This window comes from Oncorhynchus nerka, linkage group LG23 (genome assembly GCF_034236695.1).
Source record: "Oncorhynchus nerka isolate Pitt River linkage group LG23, Oner_Uvic_2.0, whole genome shotgun sequence".
NCBI classification, from domain to species: Eukaryota; Metazoa; Chordata; class Actinopteri; order Salmoniformes; family Salmonidae; genus Oncorhynchus; species Oncorhynchus nerka.
The window spans coordinates 41,705,252-41,727,741 of NC_088418.1; the positions used below are offsets into that span (position 1 = coordinate 41,705,252).

The window sequence follows — 22,490 nt, forward strand, 5'->3', positions numbered from 1 at the left end:
AGACTGCCTGTTACGCAAATGCCGTAAGCCAAGGTAAGTTGCTAGCTAGCATTAAACTTATCTTATAAAAAACAATCAATCATAATCACTAGTTAACTAGTACACATGGTTGATGATATTACTAGATATTATCTAGCGTGTCCTGCGTTGCATATAATCTGACTGAGCATACAAGTATCTGACTGAGCGGTGGTAGGCAGAAGCAGGCACGTAAACATGAATTCAAACAGCACTTTTGTGCGTTTTGCCAGCAGCTCTTCGTTGTGTGTCGAGCATTGAGCTCTTTCTGACTTCAAGCCTATCAACTCCCGAGATGAGGCTGGTGTAACCGAAGTGAAATGGCTAGCTAGTTAGCGTGCGCTAATAGTGTTTCAAACGTCACTCGCTCTGAGCCTTCTAGTAGTTGTTCCCCTTGCTCTGCAGGGGTAATGCTGCTTCGATGGTGGCTGTTGTCATTGTGTTGCTGGTTCGAGCCCAGGGAGGAGCGAGGAGAGGGACGGAAGCTATATTGTTACACTGGCAATACTAAAGTGCCTATAAGAACATCTAATAGTCAAAGGTTAATGAAATACAAATGGTATAGAGGGAAATAGTCCTATAATTTCTATAATAACTACAACCTAAAACTTCTTCAGCCGGAGTAAGCCTACCAGTGTACTCAGTCTAGAGAAAGGATATGTTCATATATTCATCTCCCATACTACTGTACTATACATCCTTTCTGCCCTGATGGATAGTTTAACTGAGCCCTGCAGCAGGTAATGCTCTTTAAAGGTTACAGTATCTTGCTCCTGTGTGATTGAGCCTCAGGCTCTTCAAAATGCAGGCAGTTTCACTGGCCTTAGCCTTACTAAATGCTAGGGAAATATGAGATGGGATAAGCTTGAGTAAGGCAGATTACATTTACATGGGAAGAAGCTCAGGGTGGGAGACTTGAGAGCATCCTATATTAATTTATATTGCCATCTAGAGGCCATATACAGTATACCATTTCTGAGAGATGAGGAGCGTTAAGTCTGAATATAAAAAATACTATGAGTAAAGCCTAGCTTTACTATGAGGAAGCTGCCTAGCTGCCTAAAAAACAGCTGTTGGTAACTGACTGTAATCAGGGCTGGGTAAAAATTACAGAATACAATGACAAAATACCATTAAGATCAATGTCTCAAAATAAACTTCAAAATGCTTGTATTTTAAAATCTATTTAATAAAAAAATGAGGCAGCGTTGTGGACGGAAGCTGACGTGTGTCTAGAAATAGGGGTGGGGACAGGTAAATGTCACATGACAGGTAAATAACTATATACAAAACAAATCTACAACATTATCACGTCATGAAAAACATTTAAAAAATGAAGGCAACATGAAAAATAGCACACAGGAATGTATACAAAGGATATGGGTATCAGAGTTGCGTGCGGAAAAGACAGACTATGCACTGGTGCATAAAATAAATTGTATAAAAACACACAGAATCCATGGCGATAATCAGAAACTCAGCAGAGCAAGGAATTACACAAAAGTGGTCAGTATAGGAAAAACTATGTATACTAGAGGAAACAGTTCAGCTCCAGTTGTTTGTTTAGTCCATAACGGTTACAGAAACATCTTACTTGCTAGGACTGTGATATATTGTTGTTTATCTACCTTAGTTGAATATACTCTGGATAAAAGAGTGTGCTAAATGAACAAAATGTAAATGTGAAAATAAACATACTTCTATTGGCCACGTTTCAGGCGGAGCTCACTAGAATAATTCTCAGCATGCCGTTGCAATTGTTCATTTTTACATATACATTTATATTTAGTTAACTCAGTAGGCTTTCTTATCACGCCATAGTGCATTATACCTCTGATACCAATGCAGGTTGAAAGGGGGGCACAAAATTGTGAACCATTATTTAAAAAATGCTATAGAAAATTATGTTGTAACAAAATACATTGGGGTGTAGTTCAGCCAAGTGTATTACAAATGACAAAATACTTAGAAGTAATTGAAGTACATATCTCAAATACATGCAACACAAATACTGCCCATCTCTGACTGTAATCATCTGCCACTTGGGATTTTATATGAATGTGTTGCATAAAATGCACTTAATCATTTGTGTTGTGTCATGAAATTGCCCTGCTGGGTGGGGTTTATGACCCCCCATAAATACATTTCCCCCTTTTCTTGCCACTTTAGAGAATGGACTCTTGGAAAGCTTTGTGTTACCACAGAGAAAGTACGGTAGCATCAAAAGGCTGGGGAATGGAACAATATTTCCCTTTCTCAACCAGTTGAAAGTGTCCGTTGGTACTTAAAGAATATGATGTCAGATCAGTTGGTGTCTGGGACATTATAGCTGATGATTGGACGACATAAATTGTATCTTGGAAAGTCTACACATTCTGGTGTAGATTCACATGGAATTGTTGTGCATCAGATTCACATGGAATTGTTGTGCAATTTAAATGTTTAAATATGAAACTATTTGTGAAATGATGAAATGTAATTTTAGCCTCCTCAACAAGATTGTTTCATAGTAAAACGTAGGCCCAGTCAGTGGCCACACCCAAGTGAACAGACATTGGTTGAGAATTATGAAACACGCCCTTCTCTCCCCCAATACAAAAGCCCGTTGACGGATGTAAACCTCAGTTCCCGATGACGTGAGAACTGGTGTCCGTACAATTAAAAGGGCTAATTTTAACTACACCCTAACAAAATTAACATTTAGTTCCACAAATGTTAGGACTGCCGTCCTAACATTTAAAAGGGCGAATTTCAACGTGGAGGTGACGATCACCACGCGGGAATGGTGCATTTCGAATAGACCAGCCAGAATACAGCGCGAGCGGATTATGGCAACTTGGTATGAACTTTGAACTATTATTCACTAAAGAAGAAGTTATACCTCCTAGACATTGAGTTATCAGCTGCAGCTGTAAACGTACGTGGCCTAGGAAAGGACAGACAATCTCCTAAGAACAACAGGGTTCTTTAACGTATCTGCTCTACAACACTACGACCAGAAAGATTCTTCAAAAGGACAATGGTGATCTCTGCTGGGAAAACCAGTCTTCAATCTTCGACCCATCTATCGAAGTGCAGCTCAGAGTAAATATATATCTTGCATTTTCCTTTCCTGAAAGGGCGGTTATTAGAATGCATAATATTCTGTATTTACGGTAGCATAGCGTCTCGAGGTCCGATAGAGACCCAATCCCTTTGTCCCTCAGTCTTCCCGCTCTTTCATTCAAACCCAACCCCCTTCCTTTGTGTAACCAGCCGTCATATCGGGTTAGCCCACTAGGGGCTTTTCATGACATGATTAGTAATCGATGTATGATCTATCCACAAATTGGTATAATTATTTATTTATTCTGATTGTTATACCAATTTGTGTATTTCTGATTCAACTAGGGTTCATGCAGATAACCAAGAATGAATCAGAATGAGACCGATCGAGGTGACGATTAATAATTGACTGCTATTGATACAAAAGATCTTCAGAACTTTAAGAGAGTGGATTCAGGAGATAACTGCTCTATATAAATGAATGCTTCTGTGGTGCCCCAGGTTATTAATGGTTTAATTGTTGCAAGATTTAATTCAATCACGTAATCAATTCAACGTTAGGTAAAGAAATGGGTGAAGGTGGTGGTGGGATGACGGGTCGGGGCTGAGGTAGAAGGGAGAGGTCTGTGAGGAAAAATACCTACAAGGCACATCTAACCAGGACAGAGGCAACATCTCCGCAACTCTGATATTCTCCCTCAAACAATAGCGTCTCATTGAGATGCACACAACAACAGCCATGGCAGGTACTCACCATTTCCTTGAAGGCGTTCTCCATGGCTCCCATCACCAGGCTATCGTGCTGGATCTTCTTCTCTGTGAAGAACCTCTGTGGTGGAGGGGTGCAGGGGGAGCTGGGGGCGCCAGCGGCTCCACGGAGTGACGCGGCCCGAGTCAGGGTGGCCCGGTGGATCCCTGGGGTCATGTGGTGGTTAGACTCCTCACCGAAGATGGTGGGCGGTAAAACGGCATGGTTCCTTAGGACCTCGAGGACAGACTGGAGATGCTCGACGATGTGGTGTTGGAGGAGCTTGGAGGCTGCTACTGCAGCCCCGGAGCCGGCGTGGCCATCGAACAATGCCCAGTAGTAGAATACCAGACTCTCTGAGTCCTGTAGGGGTGAGTGTGTGAATAGAATAGAATGGATACTTTGTAGTCTGTTTTTCAATAGCATTGATTTGCTATCAGAAAAATAAATAAAAAATGTAACCTTTATTTAACTAGGCAAGTCAATTACAGTGATGGCCTACACTGGCCAAACCCGGACGATGCTGGGCCAATTGTGCGCCACCCTATGGGACTCCCAATCACAGACGGTTATGATACAACCTGGATTCAAACCAGGGTGTATGTAGTGATGCGATGCAGCGCTTTAGACAGTGTCTTAGACCACTGCGCCACTCAGGAGGCTATTGTGTGTTTCATTTCATCAAATATTTTCCTGGAGGTGGCCGGCGGGAGCATATCAGATTAATGTGCTTAATCTAATTTAAACTGATTATTTTCATGGTGTTTAATCACAGTTCATCCTTCATTCGGGAATCAAACTACCGTAGTTATAACTGGCCAACTGTTGCTTTAATACAGTATGTACAAAATCTATCGTGCCAGTCAATGTTGTACCAGGCCCATGTGTTTCTGGCCAAGAGCCAAACCTGTATGTTTGGCCCTAGAAGGGCTCTATAAGAGGATCAGTGTATACACATTCAATTCTACATAATAAACCATCCCCACTCATTCACCCACACTAGTGTTTCAATGGACTTGCCTGCTATTATTAGATATATCAGCACAGCTTCTCAGAGAACTAAGTAATCAAATGGGAGAGAAAGAGTTGCTTGAATGACAAATTACCCCTGTTGAACATTCAGTACATAAGGGTTATTGAGTTCTGCTCTCTCGCTCTGTGTGTGTGTGTGTGTGTGTGTGTGTGTGTGTGTGTGTGTGTGTGTGTGTGCGCGCACTGTGGGTTTGCAACAAGCCCCATTCAACAGCTGCGAAAAAAGGTGAGGCAATTATATCAGAGTAGAGACAATTATGGCATCAAACAACTGGAGGTTACATGTGTACCCTGCTCCTTCAAATACAAAAGCATTGAAACTATGGCAGAAAAGATGAAGGGAATGTATTGCATGAGTGGATAAGAGCAATGAAAAACAAAGCTGAAATGTTGGTGTTAAGACATTTCGGTTTGTTTTGTCATTTCGTAGGAGTCATGTAACGAGCTCGCTCTATAAGACAGCAATACTGGAGTAACGCATCATGACTCACTCTGACCAATCACATGTGTACGCTACAGAGGTCAAACCAATCACTGAGCAGCGCTGTGATGTGCCTCCTGGCACTGGCTGAGTGACAGTCACCCCCGGCCTGCTCAGGGCAATAGGCAACACAGGAAGCAGTAGACCAGAGACCACTGACATCGTCTCTAGACAAGGTATACGATTCTGAGAAAAAGAAAGGCCAGTGGATGTGCATGGCCTATTGGTTAAATCTCAACAGTATCATGGATTAAGGGAAAGAGACAACTGTGTCTATGTACTTACGCATAGATAGAGAGAATGTGTGGAAGAGAGAGAGAGAGAAAGTGTCACGCCCTGACCTTAGAGAGCCTTTTTATTTCTCTATTTGGTTAGGTCAGGGTGTGATTAGGGTGGGCATTCTAGGTTTTCTGTTTCTATGTTGGTGTGTTTGATTCCCAAGATATTAGTTGTCAGTTTCCTTTTGAGTTTTGTGGGATCTTGTCTTTGTTTGTTGCTTTATGCACAACTAGCTTTACGTTCGGTTTGTGTTCATTGTTTTTTCCCGGTGTTACGTTTTCAAATAAAGAGAGAATGTATGCCTACCACGCTGCACCTTGGTCTCCTTCTAACAACGGACGTAACAGAGTGTGTGTGTGTGTGTGTGTGTGTGTGTGTGTGTGTGTACACTGCACACTGCATTCGGAAAGTATTCAGACCACTTGACTTTTTCAAAATTTTGTTACGTTACAGCCTCATTTTAAAATGTACTAAATTGTTCCAACCCTCTCATTCTACACACAATGCCCCATAATGACAAAGCAAAAAAATATTTTTTAGAAATGTCACATTTAAATAAGTATTCAGACCCTTTACGCAGTACTTCAGTACTTTGTAATCGCTGCCAAAGATGCTTCAACAATCTCGAGTCTTCTTGGATATGACGCTACAAACTTGGCACACCTGTATTTGGGGAGTTTCTCAAATTCTTATCTGCAAATCCTCTCAAGCTCTGTCAGCTTGGATGGGGAGCGTCACAGCACAGCTATTTTCAGGTCTTTCCAGAGATGTTTGATCGTGGTTCAAGTCCGGGCTCTGGCTGGGCCACTCAAGGACATTAAGAGACTTGTCCCGAAGCCACTCCTACATTGCCTTGGCTTTGTGCTTAGGGTCTTTGTCCTGTTGGAAGGTGAACCTTTGCCCCAGTCTGAGGTTCTGAGCACTCTGGAGCAAGTTTTCATCAAGGATCTCGCTGTGCTATGCTCATCTTTCCCTCGATTCTGACTAGTCTCAGAGTTCTTGTCGCTGAAAACCATCCCCTAAGCATAATGCTGCAGCCACCATGCTTCACAGTAGGGTTGGTGAAGACGTGGCGCTTGGCATTCAGGCCAAAGAGTTCAATCTTGGTTTCATCAGACCAGAGAATCTTGTTTCTCATGGTGATGAGAGTATTTAGGTGCCTTTTGGCAAACTCCAAGCAGGCTGTCATGTGCCTTTTACTGATGAGTTGCTTCTGTCTGACCACTCTACCATAAAGGCCTGATTGGTGGAGTGCTGCAGAGATTGTTGTCCTTCTGGAAGGTTCTCCCATCTCCACAGAGGAACTCTGGAGCTCTGTCAGAGTGACCACCGGGTTCATGATCACCTCCCTGACCAAGGCCCTTCTCCCCCGATTGCTCTTTTCGGCCTGGCGGCCAGCTCTACAAAGAGTCTTGGTCGTTCCAAACGTCTTTCATTTACGAATGATGGAAGATACTGTGTTCTTTGAGACCTTCTTTTGGACCTGCAGAAATGTTTTGGTACCCTTCCCCAGATCTGTTCCTCAACACAATCCTGTCTTGGAGCTCTAGGGACAATTCCTTTGACCTCCTTCCCCAGATCTGTTCCTCAACACAATCCTGTCTTGGAGCTCTAGGGACAATTCCTTTGACCTCATGTCTTGGTTACTGCTTTGACATGCACTGTCAACTGTGGGACCTTATATAGACAGGTGTGTGCCTTTCCAAATCATGTCCAATCAATTGAATTTACCACAGGTGGACTCCAATCAAGTTGTAGAAACATCTTAAGAATGATCAATGGAAACAGTAGGCGCCAGAGCTCAGGTTTGAGTCTCATAGCAAAGGCCCTGAATACTTATGCAAATAAGGTATCTGTTTTTTTTTTTTTTTACATTTGCAAAATTTCTAAAAACCTGTTTTTGTTTTGTCATTATGGTGTATTGTGTGTCGATTGATGAGGGACATTTTTTATTTATTCAATTTTAGAATAAGGCTGTTACGTAACAACATGTGGAAAAAGTCATGGGGTCTGAATACTTTCCGAATGCACTGTACATGTATGGGCACCCATGTGTGTGTGCCTGTGTGTGTTTGCCTCTGTCTCTCACAGCGCTGTTCTCCTTCAACCCCAGGCCTTCTCCGTTGGGCAGCGAGGATCTTCTCTTGGCGGTGGGGGTCTTAATGGGGGTGGTGGAGTCTCCTGTTCTCTTTCTCACCACCACCACCTCACAACACGCCTGGTCCTCATTCAGGGAACTCTTACCTGCGTTGATCACCCTGGAGGAGAGGGGAGCACATACCAAACACACAGGATTAGCTACTTACACTCTTAGAAATAAGGGTAAGGGGTCATTCTATTTGATTATAATCACTTTTTGACCTCATCCCATTTGATTTGAACAAAACTTGCATGCGAAGAAATGGTCAGAAAGTTACATTTTTGAACTGAATGCCAAAACATTAAGAATATAGAGGTGTTCAAAGTTGAACCATTTTGCATACCCCACCCTACCTAGACAGATTGACTTTGATATAATTTAAAAGCTTGAATAATTGAATATTTGAATAATTTATTGAAAAAAGGGTTTTCATAAACATGCAATTTTTAAACCTTTAAACATCAATTTTCAAAAACGCAACTAAAACAAAATTCACCCTACGGTTAGGCTACAAATAGTTCCCTGGGCCCAGTTTTCCAAATAATTAAGTTTTCTGATTTGGATTTCAGGAATCGGATAGGATTAAATGCATAGAAATAGAATGAATAGAATGGGAGTCCCAATTATAGTCAATGATACGCCCATTCTATTAATTGTATTTCTATGCATTTAATCCTATCCAAGTGCCAAAATTTGATTAGATAACATTTTAAAAGACTGGGCCCTGTGGTACAAAAAGATCAAAATACACATCATGTATCTTCAGAGGCACACAATGATCTCACATGGTTCTGTTTGGTACCTTGTTGGGTACTTGTATGGATAATCTAGTATAAATGGTTAATTTCTGTGACCAATATTTTTAATACAAAAATGGAACAATCACACTCCAAGGTGAAGGTACATTTCTGTTTCCCAGGGTACAAACATATTTTGTGAACCCTCAATACCCATCATAAAGTACAATGAGGACTTTATTCCACTTAAAAGGAACTAACGGCTTTGTCACTGTGGCGGTATCTTAAAAGGCAAATATGTATTTCCCAGCATGCTCTATATAAGGTAGATCTTTGTTGTTGTTGAATATCTGTGCTTTTGCATATACATTGATTGATTGATTAATCTTATGCTACACAAAGATAAATAACATATATTTTTCTAAACTAATCCAATCAGTTAGGTGGATATTTTGCACCAGTTACTGAAATAGTTCCAGTTTAAATGGCTTAGGTACTATCCTGTATATTTCTAACGCTGGCAGACATACAAATTCCAACTGTTGGATAGCCTAACTCTGGCTGGAGTCCAATAGGAATTACACATAACTTTGTAAGCAGAATAATGTGACTTGCAGGTAGGGTAACTACTTACAAGCCTGATATGACCCGTAAACCATGAGTTTCAGGCCACTGAATTAGGGTAAATCTAGGCCTCAAAATAAGGTCTTATGCGCTATGTAATTTGTCATAAAGAGTTACATCTGAATGATGTTTGCCTAGGAACTCACTTGGTGAAGGCCACAGGACTGAAAATGAACGAATTAAGAACCTTCACAAAAAACAGTCATGAGTGGTAATTAACAATTCACTTAAAAAGGCACACTGGGAAATTATTTTGGAGGCGTAGCTTTCAGTCAGTTATTTTTAGCCAACCATTAGTGGAAGTGTTGTACCAGTTTAAGTGGTCTATGGTAGAGTGGTCACAGGTACATTTTTGCCATTTACAATAAATAAATGGCTCTTTCACTGTGGTGGTAACCTACAAAGGCTAAATGTACCTATTATAAAGGCATTCTTCTGTACCTGTGGCCTATATGTAAGAAAGGTCAAATCTTAAGTAGTATGTACCTATAACTAAAGGTACAAAGGTGTATCTTACATGGTACCACTACAGTGACTAGTGTTTGTACCCCTTTAAGAACAAATCTAAACCTTTGTTTCTAAGAGTGTAGCAGGAAAAAACATAAACTGGTCTTGTAAAAGCATCCAGAAGTTACAGCCGTACAGGCGACAGATGATAAACATGAGCGGGCAAACGCACAGCTCTGACTCATCCTTCCCCTATAAGGAGATACCATCTAAGAGTTTTTTCATGAGTTTTCATCCTTTTACCTTAGCACATTTCATTTCAACTATGATGGTGATACAATATCGATTACAATTATCATCATGAATATTAAGGCTATACGCACTACATGTTACACACATAGACACTCAACCATGCAAATGGCGGGGTTATTATTTATTTGGACAGCACGCATTATAGTCTTACTCTTATACAGACATTGTACACACTCTCACTAAATCACATCCAATATCATTCACTTCAACTTACTCAGATTTACTACACACAATATTTTGTCTCACTTTTCTAACATCTGTGGCATTGGCTCACAGGCAAACAGGCAAGAGAATAAAACATATATTGCTAGAACCTATTTCTTGAATTCTAAATATCAGACATTTGAAAGCTCTAGTTGACATAATACCTCTGATGGCAGTAACTTTACAAGCACTAATTATGGTCAATTTAGCCTGAGAATAGTATCTAGTTATGATAAGGGGTGAAATAAGTATAGCTACTTATAATTGTAATGGTTTATCAGATGATAAAAAAAGATGATCAGTCTTTACGTGGCTAAAAGAAAAGGAATATAACATATACTGTTTACAGGACACTCACTCTACATCCTTAGATGAAGTTGTGTGGAAAAAGGAATGGGGTGGTGAAATAATTTTCTGTCATGGACAAAGGAACTCAAAAGGTGTGATATTAATTAACATACATTTTGATCTGAATGTGCAAATTAGTTAGGAATGATCTTTTTGAATATGAAAGTCGATGAAAAAGAGATTTGGCTCATTAATCTATATGGTCAAAATCAGGATGATCCATACTTCTTCGAACAGTTAGGGGTGTACTCACTTTTGTTGCCAGCGGTTTAGACATTAATTAACTCTTGTAACTACCAATCCCGGATCCGGGAGCATAATCATCAACTGACACTAATTAGCATAACTCTGTGTGTTGAGTTATTTTGAGGGGACAGCAAATTTACACTGTTATACAAGCTGTACACTCACTACTTTACATTGTAGCAAAGTGTCATTTCTTCAGTGTTGTCCCATGAAAAGATATACTCAAATATTTACAAAAATTTGAAGGGTGTACTCACTTTTGTGATATACTGTATATATATATATATATATATACGTGAATTTGACCAAATACTTTTGGTTCCCTAAAATGGGGGAATATGGATGGAAATACCTCAAATTAAAGCCGACAGTCTGCACTTATAGTTATAGTCATTGTATAATTTCAAATCCAAAGTGCTGGGGTAGAAAGCCAAAACAACAACAAAAAACTGTCACTGTTCAAATACTTTTGAACCTCACTGTAGCACCAGTCTGTGGGTGTCTGCTCTGCAAATGTAGCAGCATCACCCATACTCAATATCTACTGCTCAGAGCAGAAACCTTGTTTCTGAAACCTTGTGTGTGAGTGTGTGTGTGTGTCTTTGTGTGTGTGAAAATCACCCAAGGGTCAGACAGAGCGAGAGAGATAGTGTCACCTCTGTCAGTCAAACACTTCTCTCCTCTTCACTGATAGCTCAATGAGTCTCAGGGATGCTAGGCCACAATGTGATTACTCTAGTGGCTGTTCTCCAAGGATTGTGTGAGGTTATGATTGAGAAAACAGCCACAAGGCCACAAGGAGAAAAACAATGGTATGGAGTAGTCTGGATGAACCCCACAGTTTCTTCCAGATCAGACAGTCAAATTGTCAGATTACTCATTACTGCCGATTATCAGCCCTCCTCCCATTACATAATTTAGCAGACGCTCTTGTCCAAATCAATTTACAATCAGTGCATTAAACTAAGGTTGATTAAAAGGACATCACAATAGTGTAAAATTATCCTACTATACTTGTAGAAATTAAATGCTACTGTAAACTTAATATTAGTATTTAACAGTAGTTGACTGTAATTACATGGGATTGGTGCAAGCAGGTTGGCTATTAGGCATTTGTATATTATAGAATATTTGGTTTTACTATCACTTGCAGTTATAGAGGCCTAAACAAAGGCTCCCAAACAGGCAGTGATTACAGAGCAAACCACTCAACCTTAAGGTTTAAACCTTGCTGACATTTCGATCTGTCCCCTATAACCATACAAAAGTGTTAGGGCACTGCTACTATATATAATTAAAATTGGTACATGATTCTTACTAATGGTTGCAACAAATAGCGCCACTTACAAGGCATGCCTCGAAATCGGTTAATGAGCCAGCAACTCTTTACCCTCCCACAAAATGTGTCCACTGTGCACCGTAATTTACAGAATGCTGCAGTAAATAATACAGTACTTTTTAAAATAGTAATGTAATAAAATTACAGCAATTGCTAACAGTGAATATGTAATCATATATTACAGCATACCAATAATATGTGGTGCTTTATATCACTTGCACTTGTAAAGGTCTTAACAAAGGCTTCTAAAGTGGCAGGGACTAAACACTCAACCATTTACGGTTTGAGACTCGCTGCCACTCTGATATGTTCCTTATACACATTACATTGTTAGAGAACTACTACCACATTTCCGTTACATTGGTACAACACTCTCACTAACAGCGCAACAAATATAGCCCCTCACAAGACACGCCTCAAAACATATTAATGAGACAGAAACAACAATATCATGCACCCACTAATGTTCAAAATGTTTTTGGCACTCAAAAAAATACAGTTTGGTACTATATTCTGTGTGGTGCTATTGAGTTACAGCAAATTACTGGCAACACAGTAGCAGGTAAATCACAGTAGATTTAGAGAAAAAGGTTTTCACATACCAAAAATACAGCATGGTACTGTAGTCTGTGGGGTAGTGCTGAATTACAGTAAATTACTGGCAGCACAGTAGCCAGGAAGTTACTGTAGATTTACAGATCAAAGATTTTAGATTAAAATAATATGGTATTGCACTGTATTCTGTGGGGTACAGCAGTCACACTAATGGATACAACAAATATAGCCTCATACAAAGCACGCTTCAAAATATGTTACAGAGGAGTAGCGGAATGCCATTGAGTCCCCATAATGCATTGCTCTTTACAGTACTGTAATATATAATTACAGTAGCTAACTACATTTCTTTTGTTGGAAATGTACAGCAATTTGTTAGTGTAAGCTTTCTAGATGGTGTCTGCCTAAGTATTCAGACCCCTTGACTTTTTCCACATTCTGTTATGTTACAGCCTTATTCTAAAATGTATTCAATTGTTTTTTTCTTCTCACAATACTCCATAATGACAAAGCAAAAAAGTTTTAGACATTTTTGTTAATTTATTTAAAAAAAGGAATATCACATTTACATAACTATTCCGACCATTTACTCAGTAATTAGTTGAAGCACCTTTGGCAGCGATTACAGCCATGAGTCTTCTTAGGTATGACGCTACAAACTTGGCACACCTCTATTTGGGGAGTTTCTCCCATTCTTCTTTGCAGATCCTCTCAAGCGCTGTCAGGTTGGATGGGGAGCGTTGTGCACTGCACATGAGAAGCCACTCATGTGTTGTCTTGGCTGTGTGCTTAGGGTCGGCTAGCCAGTGGCTAGCTAGCTAAAATGGTCCCTTTCCTAAATGGATGGAAATAGGGATGACTTAATTCTCCTTACTGGCCAATGATTATAACAGCGATTCTGATCCAACTATAAATTCATACCTTGTGCCCCTGGACTGAGAGGATGGAAGTTCAATATGTAGCTCGATGTAGAAGACTAATGTTAACTAACTAATGTTGCACATGACAGGAAGTTAGGCTAGAGAGCAAGCATTTTAGCCAGGGAGCCTAGGACAACAAAAAATAAAAGTATAAAAGTGTGTACTGTATGACAGAGTCATAGACCGTTTCATCAACATGAAAGAAAGGAGGATGGCATTGGCATTTCTCAATATGTGGGGTGAGTCAACATGTTTTTTCTACTTGCACAAACGCGAACACACACACACACACACACACACACACACACACACACACGAAACACAACCATGGACAGCCATCATCATATTTAGCTTACGTTGATTGGACTAACTCGTTTTTGGTGTCTTTTAGTTGTAACTGTATTAGACCAAGCATAGGAGCAGTGGCGATTTCATCATATAAATCTTGGTGGGGCAAAAAATAAAATGTGTGGGATGCATGCCAGCAAAGCCACTACACAACACAACACTAAACAATACATGAATTGCACTATACCACTGCTACACCTGGCTATCAGCGGAGCCTTGTCCGGCATAGAAATAGTTAATTCAGCCTCATTTATTGCCTTTATCAAAAAAAAAACATAGCTGATATGGCTGACTTGTGGTTTCTACTGACAATTGAGATGTACAAACTACGGCATAAGGGGACAACAAGCGAATAAGAGGCAATCTGTAATTTTGATTAAGACATTATTAATGAACGAGCTAGGACGGACGGAGTCAATATAACTATTTGTTCAGCACTTTTGAAATGTACAGGGACAGAATTCTTACAGTGTTCTCCCTGTACATTAAGTCAAAAATGTAGGATAACTAAAAAGGGCATATGTGACTGACCGGCTCAAATCAGTCTTATGTAGCAAAATTTGAAATGTTTTTTGTTGTTGTTGCATTGGATAAAATTAGAGACTCCGAGCTACAAAATGGTATATCATACACTGCATTTTTGAGGAGCAATGGGAAAGTTATTCTGCTTTGAAAGTTGATAAACTTGTAAACTCACTTTTGAGAAAAGGGCATTTTAATGTTTTTGTACCTACGAGAGCTCGAGAGAGCTCTCCTTTTTCAACACCCATTCAGCATAGTTCACACCCTCTTAAGCCAGCTCCACCCATCTCTTTAAGGATTCACATGTGAGGTCATGTGCTAAACAGTGAGTACTGTAACAAAGATTAAGACTAAAAGTGGTTGTAGTCTACAATAAGGAAACATTCCAGGCAAACAGAAAGTGTCCAGATGAAAATATTTTCTAAATATTAGATGACACTTACCCAGACACGCTTGTCTAAATTGATGGGTCATGTGAAAGAAACGCTATAACCCCCAGCCACATCCAGTCGTGGAAAAAGTACTAAATTGTCGTACTTGAGTAAAAGTATAAATCATTTCAAATTCCTTATATAAAACCAGACGGTAGAGTTTTTTGTTATTTTTATTGATGGATAGCCAGGGGCACACTCCAACACTCGGACATAATTTACAAACAAAGCATGTGTGTTTAGTGAGTCTGCCAGATCAGATGCAGTAGGGATGACCAGGGATGTTCTCTTGATAAGTGTGTGAATTTGACAATTTTCCTGTCAAAATGTATACGAGTACTTTTGGGTGTAAGGGAAAATGTATGGAGTAAAAAGTACATTATTTTCTTTCGGAATGTAGTAAAAGTTGCCAAAAGTATAAATAGTAAAGTAATGTACCGATACCCCCCAAAAATACTTAAGTAGTACTTTACACCACTTTCCAAATGCCTTCTGTCATGGAAATCTCCTGTATTACCAAATCATGAGAGAGCAAACCACACACAAGTCAGAGTTATATCATAAAGTCCATATTTAATTATATGAGCTTCATAGCCCTGTGACTCTCAGATCAATTCAGTGTCTATAAATGAATGCTTACAAAACAGTTCTTAGTATAATTTATAGCCAAGACACACCCATCTCAACTCACATGACGAATAACAGATCTTAAGAACATTACAAAGGAAGACTTTACTTGAGAGAGGAGTATCCCATAGCCAGACAGCATTAGCTATAAATTATCGTTCAGTTTGCTCTCCTAAAACGAGGTTCTAGTTCTCGTTCTTGGTACAACATAGTACCAAAACATTACCTCATCCAATGGCATATATCAATTGTCAATTCTTGATACCCCCATCTCAAATACAATCCCTCCTGGACAAGCTCACGGAGAGGAGTGACTGGCACACAGACATTGTGGAGACAACTAACTGGTTCCCCGTTAATCACGCCATCCCTTCACATGGTTTAAGAATAGTTACAGACACATCCACAGATAAGACTAACCTGACCTCTCCCCTCTCTGGGCCCCAAGTAACTGAGCCCTAGCAGAGAAGGGATAACTGCAAACTGCCAACAGTATCATCCAAAAAGAAGACATCCTAATGACAAATATCTCACATAAGCATTATTATGTAAATAAAACATCTTATTTATCAATGTTATCTAACTAATTCTGATTCGTCTATCACAATTCACACCAAACATTAGCATACTTTATATACGGTTACACACGCACCCAGTTAATTAGAACTGTCAGCTAAGTGGTGATCGATAATGGTGAGAGGTCAAGAGTTAATTCAGTTATGTTGTGTGTCCTCTGTGTGTGTGTTAGTGAGTTGGAATGAACTTTTAAACTCACTTAATTCTAGGTCGGGAGGAGGGGATTCATTCTAGAAGCAATAAAATGACATCATGTTATTGTATATAAACTGTTGCTTGTGGTAACGTGGCAGCGCGCTCAGAGAATAAATTCTATTATCTATTATTGATAAGACTGGTTTCCGTCTATTTTATGCAAACAAGAATCTTACAAATTCTCATAAAATAGATGAAGGGAATTCAATGAATGAAAACATATTGGAATAACTAAATTACAGTAACAATTGGTCCTACGAGCGGATTCCACAAACTTGCCTCTGTCGTCCGAAGGGAGAGCCGTGCACGGACGGGTCTGGACTCGTTATTTAAAGACCTGGCCTCTGAATTGAGGTTTAAAAGAACAGGTCGGTATTAGATCTAAGGGCGACAGAGAAGGTGACGGAATCGAACCGGCATTGCTTTTCCCAGTCTACAGGACGACGGTAAATAGTCTTTATTCTTGAATTTGGGAGGAATGATGAAAGTTATCTTTGATTTGTTGTTCTAAAAATATTTAGATTTGATGAATAATAGTAGCTTCGCTATTCCAAACAGATGTGTTGGGTTACTTGTATGACCAATATACAAGGATTGTGTGTGTGTCACGATCGTCGTAAGAAGCGGACCAAAGCGCAGCTTTAGATGACGAAAAACACTAAGTAAACTGTACAAAAACAATAAACAAATAACGACCGTGAAGCTATAATAAGAACTGTGCTGACAAGCAACTAACATAGACAATCACCCACAAACAAACAGTGAAACCCAGGCTACCTAAGTATGATTCTCAATCAGAGACAACTAATGACACCTGCCTCTGATTGAAAACCATACTAGGCCGAAACATAGAAATCCCAAAATCATAGAAAAACAAACAGACTGCCCACCCCAACCATACTAAATAACGACAAAACAAAGGAAATAAAGGTCAGAACGTGACAGTGTGACAGGTCTGACATTACCTGTGGTAAGGTGCTCTACCGTAATTAAAATAGAACTTAATTAATAGATCCTGGTTTTGTCAAGCCGAAGGGTTATTAAGGGTGGGATATAGTAAGTTTTGTTAGATAGGACGGTCGTTTTGTACAAATAGGATAAGCATTAATTCAAAAGACCTAAATGAGGATACATTAGGCTTGGTGAGAAGGCAGGGTAATCCTAGGCGAACGGAATAACTGAACCTATTCAATACAGAAAGAAATAATATCCAAAGGAGTGGGAGGGAAACTCAAAAAAGCGAAGTGAGATTGGATAAATAAAACCGGAGTTTAACCAGGGATATGTGTCCCCTGGGTAATAACTGATAGATGTGGAAGTGAGATCTAATGTCCGGTCGATAGCAACGCTATGGATAAGTTTCCAGGGAAGAGAATCATAGAAATACATACACATAGATTGTAACTAGGTAACGGTATATAGCACATTCATAGATCATAGTAATACACACATAGAAGGTAAAAAAAATGGAAAGGCATAGATAAGTGATTAAATACGATAGCTACTAGTAAAGGCAAGGATTTATCAAACATGGGAAGTAAATCCTCAAAGGAGGTCCCGGTGTTAACAGGGGACCAACGGTGGATGGAGCAGAAAGATAAGAGAAACATAGAATTCTGTCCAAAATGGAGTAAGCCGTATGAATTTGATGAATGTTGAATGATGAATGTTGAATGATGAATGTTGAATGATGAATGTTGAATGATGAATGTTGAATGATGAATGTTGAAAAATGTTGAAAAATTAGAGTTGCTTATAAAGCAGATACATAAGGAATGTGGAAACGATGTGAAGAAGCAGAATAAACAGGGGTTGTACACAGCCGGAGTTTGGCTTTCAGAAGCAAAAAAGAGAGTTGAGGGTGAAAATAGGAGGAAACCCAAAAAGAGCCAAGATGCGCTGCCCTCCGCTCCCGCAGATAAAAAAGTTAGCCAATTGGGCGGGGGTGAGGGTAACAAACTATATCCTTCTCGAGTATACCAAGAATACAGAGGTAATCCAGTCGATGAAATAGTGGTTGTGAGAATACGGCTGCAGGAGCTACCTGCAATATCACCACCCATATATGTGAAGCCTGCTGAAGCCGAGGGAGGGATAATTGAGGTAGAAAAAGGAAAAAAGTCGAGAAAAGTGGATAGGGTGAGTCAAAAGAAAAAGATCAAATGTTTTAATTGTAAACGAAACTGGACATTTCGCCCGAGAGTGTAACGCCCCTGCAAACGTTACCACCAAGATTGTAATTTAACTGAGGGGAAGATCAGAGGCGACAATCGGGGGGGAAAAAAGGGGTCAGATACAAAGAGAGCGAGATTCATGAGAATCCTCGCTGAGGAAAACTTTGGGCTTTTAAATTAGGGCTATTTTCTGTTGTCCCGATGCCAGAGTTACGAATACAGACAATTGTAAAATGGGTATTTTTGCGGAGAATCTTAGTCATTTACATAGCGTTGGTGGTATAGTGGTGAGCCTAGCTGCCTTCCAAGCTGGAGTCACAGGTTTGGTTCCCAGCCAAGGCGTTGACTAAATTCAGAGTTTTTGATTGTAATTAAACTAATTGTATGTTTTGCCGAGAAAGATATGGTCGCTAGTGTTTGTATAAGATATAAACTGAACGTTTTAATAGCTTTTTTGGTTCAAATTGATAGAAGGGATAAATTGAACGTTTTTAATAGATTGTTTAGGTTAAATTAATCGACTAATTCATTCAGTTTAAAATAATAACGAAGCAAATTGTGATACAAGATGATGTCTGTTCACTAAATTATCTGTTTGAATAATGTATTGGGAATAGAGTCGTAATTAAAATGCTGAATCAAAGACGAGGCAGTTACTTAAATCTAATTCATTCTAAATAATAATGAAGAGACAATTACGATAGATTTGTGCCCATCGAAATGTTGTCATATATTTAGCGAATTGAGAGATGTTGATTGATGTTGTAAGTTCTAATTCAAGATTCAACAGATGTGATGAATTAGGTTTGGTTTATCGAACCCATACTACTGTTGCTGCAGACAGCCAACAATTATTTACAATTCATTGAAAGTCGTTGCGGCTTGGGTCTAGGTTGAGCGCCTGTTGATGACATCACTCGCAAGGCACTTTTGTCGTGACAGAGAAAATTGTTTGTGTAATTTAGAGGGAAAATGTGTGCATTATTGTTTTGAGTCACTTTTTAAAAGTTGATAAACATTTCCAAATACATTTTTAAAAGTTGTCAGGGTAGTCAGGAAAGATGCTAAAAACTAGCAGCAGATTCGCTAGGTGGGCATCATTGATTTGTGGCGTTTATTGGACTATATTTGGCTGTGAGAAAGGGAGATTTGAGTTTCTGAATCGATGTAGCATAGTGAATGCTAGTTAGGTGTTTTGTGTTTTTCTGGGAGAATGGGAGTTTTATTGTCTCTCTTTTAGATGTTTCCTGGGACTATAATCTTGGGGAGAGTGGATGAGATTGAGGCCATAAACGACCAAATTGAAAAAGGCCTGGAAGTTTTTGTTTTTCATTAAGGTTTGCAAATATACACACATAAAACATTTGCTCTGACTATTTGTTTTAGTGCAAAGGTATTTTAAAGGGGCACGCTCACATATGGAATTTACTGAGTTTTTATTTTCTGAGTTTTAATTACACAATGTGGTATGGAACATGACTATAAAAAGGGTGGTATGACCTTTGACCTTATAATGGCTATCTCTTGGGGTCTGATCAGCCGCAGGGGAGAGCCATTTGTATAATGAATTCGTGGTCATTTGGGATAGTAGTTTTAAGGTAAATTAATTATAATGGAGTTTATAGTTTTGGGATATAATTATAGTTTGAACCACAGATGAGAAAGTGGTTCAGGATTCTGTTTTATAACATTGGTTGTGAAGTTTTTCAATGGGCTATTATTGATTTGTTATTTCAACAGAAAAAAAATCCTATTTATCATTGATAATAAATAGGGGGAGATAAGATACATTGAAGTTTGGATAGGATATATATTAAGCCAATAGGTCAGGAAATTACATAGAAAAATAGTGATTTTATAAGCATTAAAAATTATTAATGAAAATAAATAAGTTTCAGTTCTTAGGGGTGATAAATGACTGTAGATAATGTATTCCACACTATGCAACATATTTTAATTTATTGATGAAACTGATTTTAAGGTTAATTCATGTTATTGTCAGAAAAAATACTGTGGATCCCTGAAGGAAATAGCTTATTAGTGTAGGAAGGATTTGATATGGTTATCATTTGTTTTGGCTTTGTTTGACTATTAGGAGGTTTTTATTTAAATAGTATTAAATTTAACAGGGATATATAACATCTGTGATGATTTATGATTATTGTTAGGATCGAGATAGATTGATTAAGGATATGTAAGGACTTTAGAGATTGCCACTCATAGACGTTTTTTCTAAAATCAATGATTTTAGATAAAGTCAAACAGTGAGACGCTTAGTGGTATTTGAAAGATAGGAGAGAAAAGGGTTACTGTTTAAATCGATAAATATATATATTTAAGAACATATACACTGCTCAAAAAAACTAAGGGAACACTAAAATAACACATCCTAGATCTGAATGAATGAAATATTCTTATTAAATACTTTTTTCTTTACATAGTTGATTGTGTTGACAACAAAATCACACATGAATTATCAATGGAAATCAAATTTATCAACCCATGGAGGTCTGGATTTGGAGTCACACTCAAAATTAAAGTGGAAAACCACACTACAGGCTGATCCAACTTTGATGTAATGTCCTTAAAACAAGTCAAAATGAGGCTCAGTAGTGTGTGTGGCCTCCATGTGCTTGTATGACCTCCCTACAACGCCTGGGCATGCTCCTGATGAGGTGGCGGATGGTCTCCTGTGGGATCTCCTCCCAGACCTGGACTAAAGTATCCGCCAACTCCTGGACAGTCTGTGGTGCAACGTGGCGTTGGTGGATGGAGCGAGACATGATGTCCCAGATGTGCTCAATTGGATTCAGGTCTGAGGAACGCGGCCAATCCATAGCATCAATGCCTTCCTCTTGCAGGAACTGCTGACACACTCCAGCCATATGATTGTCTAGTATTGTCTTGCATTAGGAGGAACCCAGGGCCAACCGCACCAGCATATGGTCTCACAAGGGGTCTGAGGATCTCATCTCGGTACCTAATGGCAGTCAGGCTACCTCTGGCGAGCACATGGAGGGCTGTGCGGCCCCCCAAAGAAATGCCACCCCACACCATGACTGACCCACCACCAAACCGGTCATGCTGGAGGATGTTGCAGGCAGCAGAACGTTCTCCACGGCGTCTCCAGACTGTCACGTCTGTCACATGTGCTCAGTGTGAACCTGCTTTCATCTGTGAAGAGCACAGGGAGCCAATGGCGAATTTGCCAATCTTGGTGTTCTCTGGCAAATGCCAAACGTCCTGCACGGTGTTGGGCTATAAACACAATCCCCACCTGTGCACGTCGGGCCCTCATACCACCCTCATGGAGTCTGTTTCTGACCATTTGAGCAGACACATGCACATTTGTGGCCTGCTGGAGGTTATTTTGCAGGGCTCTGGCAGTGCTCCTCCTTGCACAAAGGCGGAGGTAGCGGTCCTGCTGCTGGGTTGTTGCTCTCCTACGGCCTCCTCCATGTCTCCTGATGTACTGGCCTGTCTCCTGGTAGCGCCTCCATGCTCTGGACACTACGCTGACAGACACAGCAAACCTTCTTGCCACAGCTCGCATTGATATTCCATCCTGGATGAGCTGCACTACCTGAGCCACTTGTGTGGGTTGTAGACTCCGTCTCATGCTACCACTAGAGTGAAAGCACCGCCAGCATTCAAAAGTGACCAAAACATCAGCCAGGAAGCATAGGAACTGAGAAGTGGTCTGTGGTTATCACCTGCATAACCACTCCTTTATTTGGGGTGTCTTGCTAATTGCCTATAATTTCCACCTGTTGTCTATTCCATTTGCACAACAGCATGTGAAATGTATTGTCAATCAGTGTTGCTTCCTAAGTGGACAGTTTGATTTCACAGAAGTGTGATTGACTTGGAGTTACATTGTGTTGTTTAAGTGTTCCCTTTATATTTTTGAGCAGTGTATATATATTTTTTGTTGTTGCTAAAGATGTGGGGCTCAATGACGGGTCACCACTGCATAGGAGATTTGATGATGTTGAAGTTGAAATGGGGCTGGAATAGTGGAGGCCGCTCCTGTTTTCTTTGCGTCTTGTGGTAACTCTCCATGGTTCTAAACCAATAGATGTTTCGTAAAATTTCGTAAACATGAACTTGCTTGACCATTCTGTAGGTCATGTAACTGTTTG

At 39.7% G+C, this 22,490-nt stretch overlaps 1 protein-coding gene across 1 annotated transcript in view; it reads right to left on the reverse strand.

Annotated features, from left to right (window-relative positions):
- Nucleotides 1-22,490, reverse strand: part of LOC115106852 (protein phosphatase 1H-like) — a 58,220-nt gene that overhangs the window by 31,194 nt on the left and 4,536 nt on the right. Inside the window, exons 2-3 of the mRNA XM_065008126.1 lie at nucleotides 7,693-7,861; nucleotides 3,818-4,174 (exon numbers count right to left, since the gene is read on the reverse strand). Of these exons, the coding sequence (XP_064864198.1) occupies nucleotides 3,818-4,174; nucleotides 7,693-7,861 (526 nt within the window). The remainder of the gene's footprint in view (nucleotides 1-3,817; nucleotides 4,175-7,692; nucleotides 7,862-22,490) is intronic.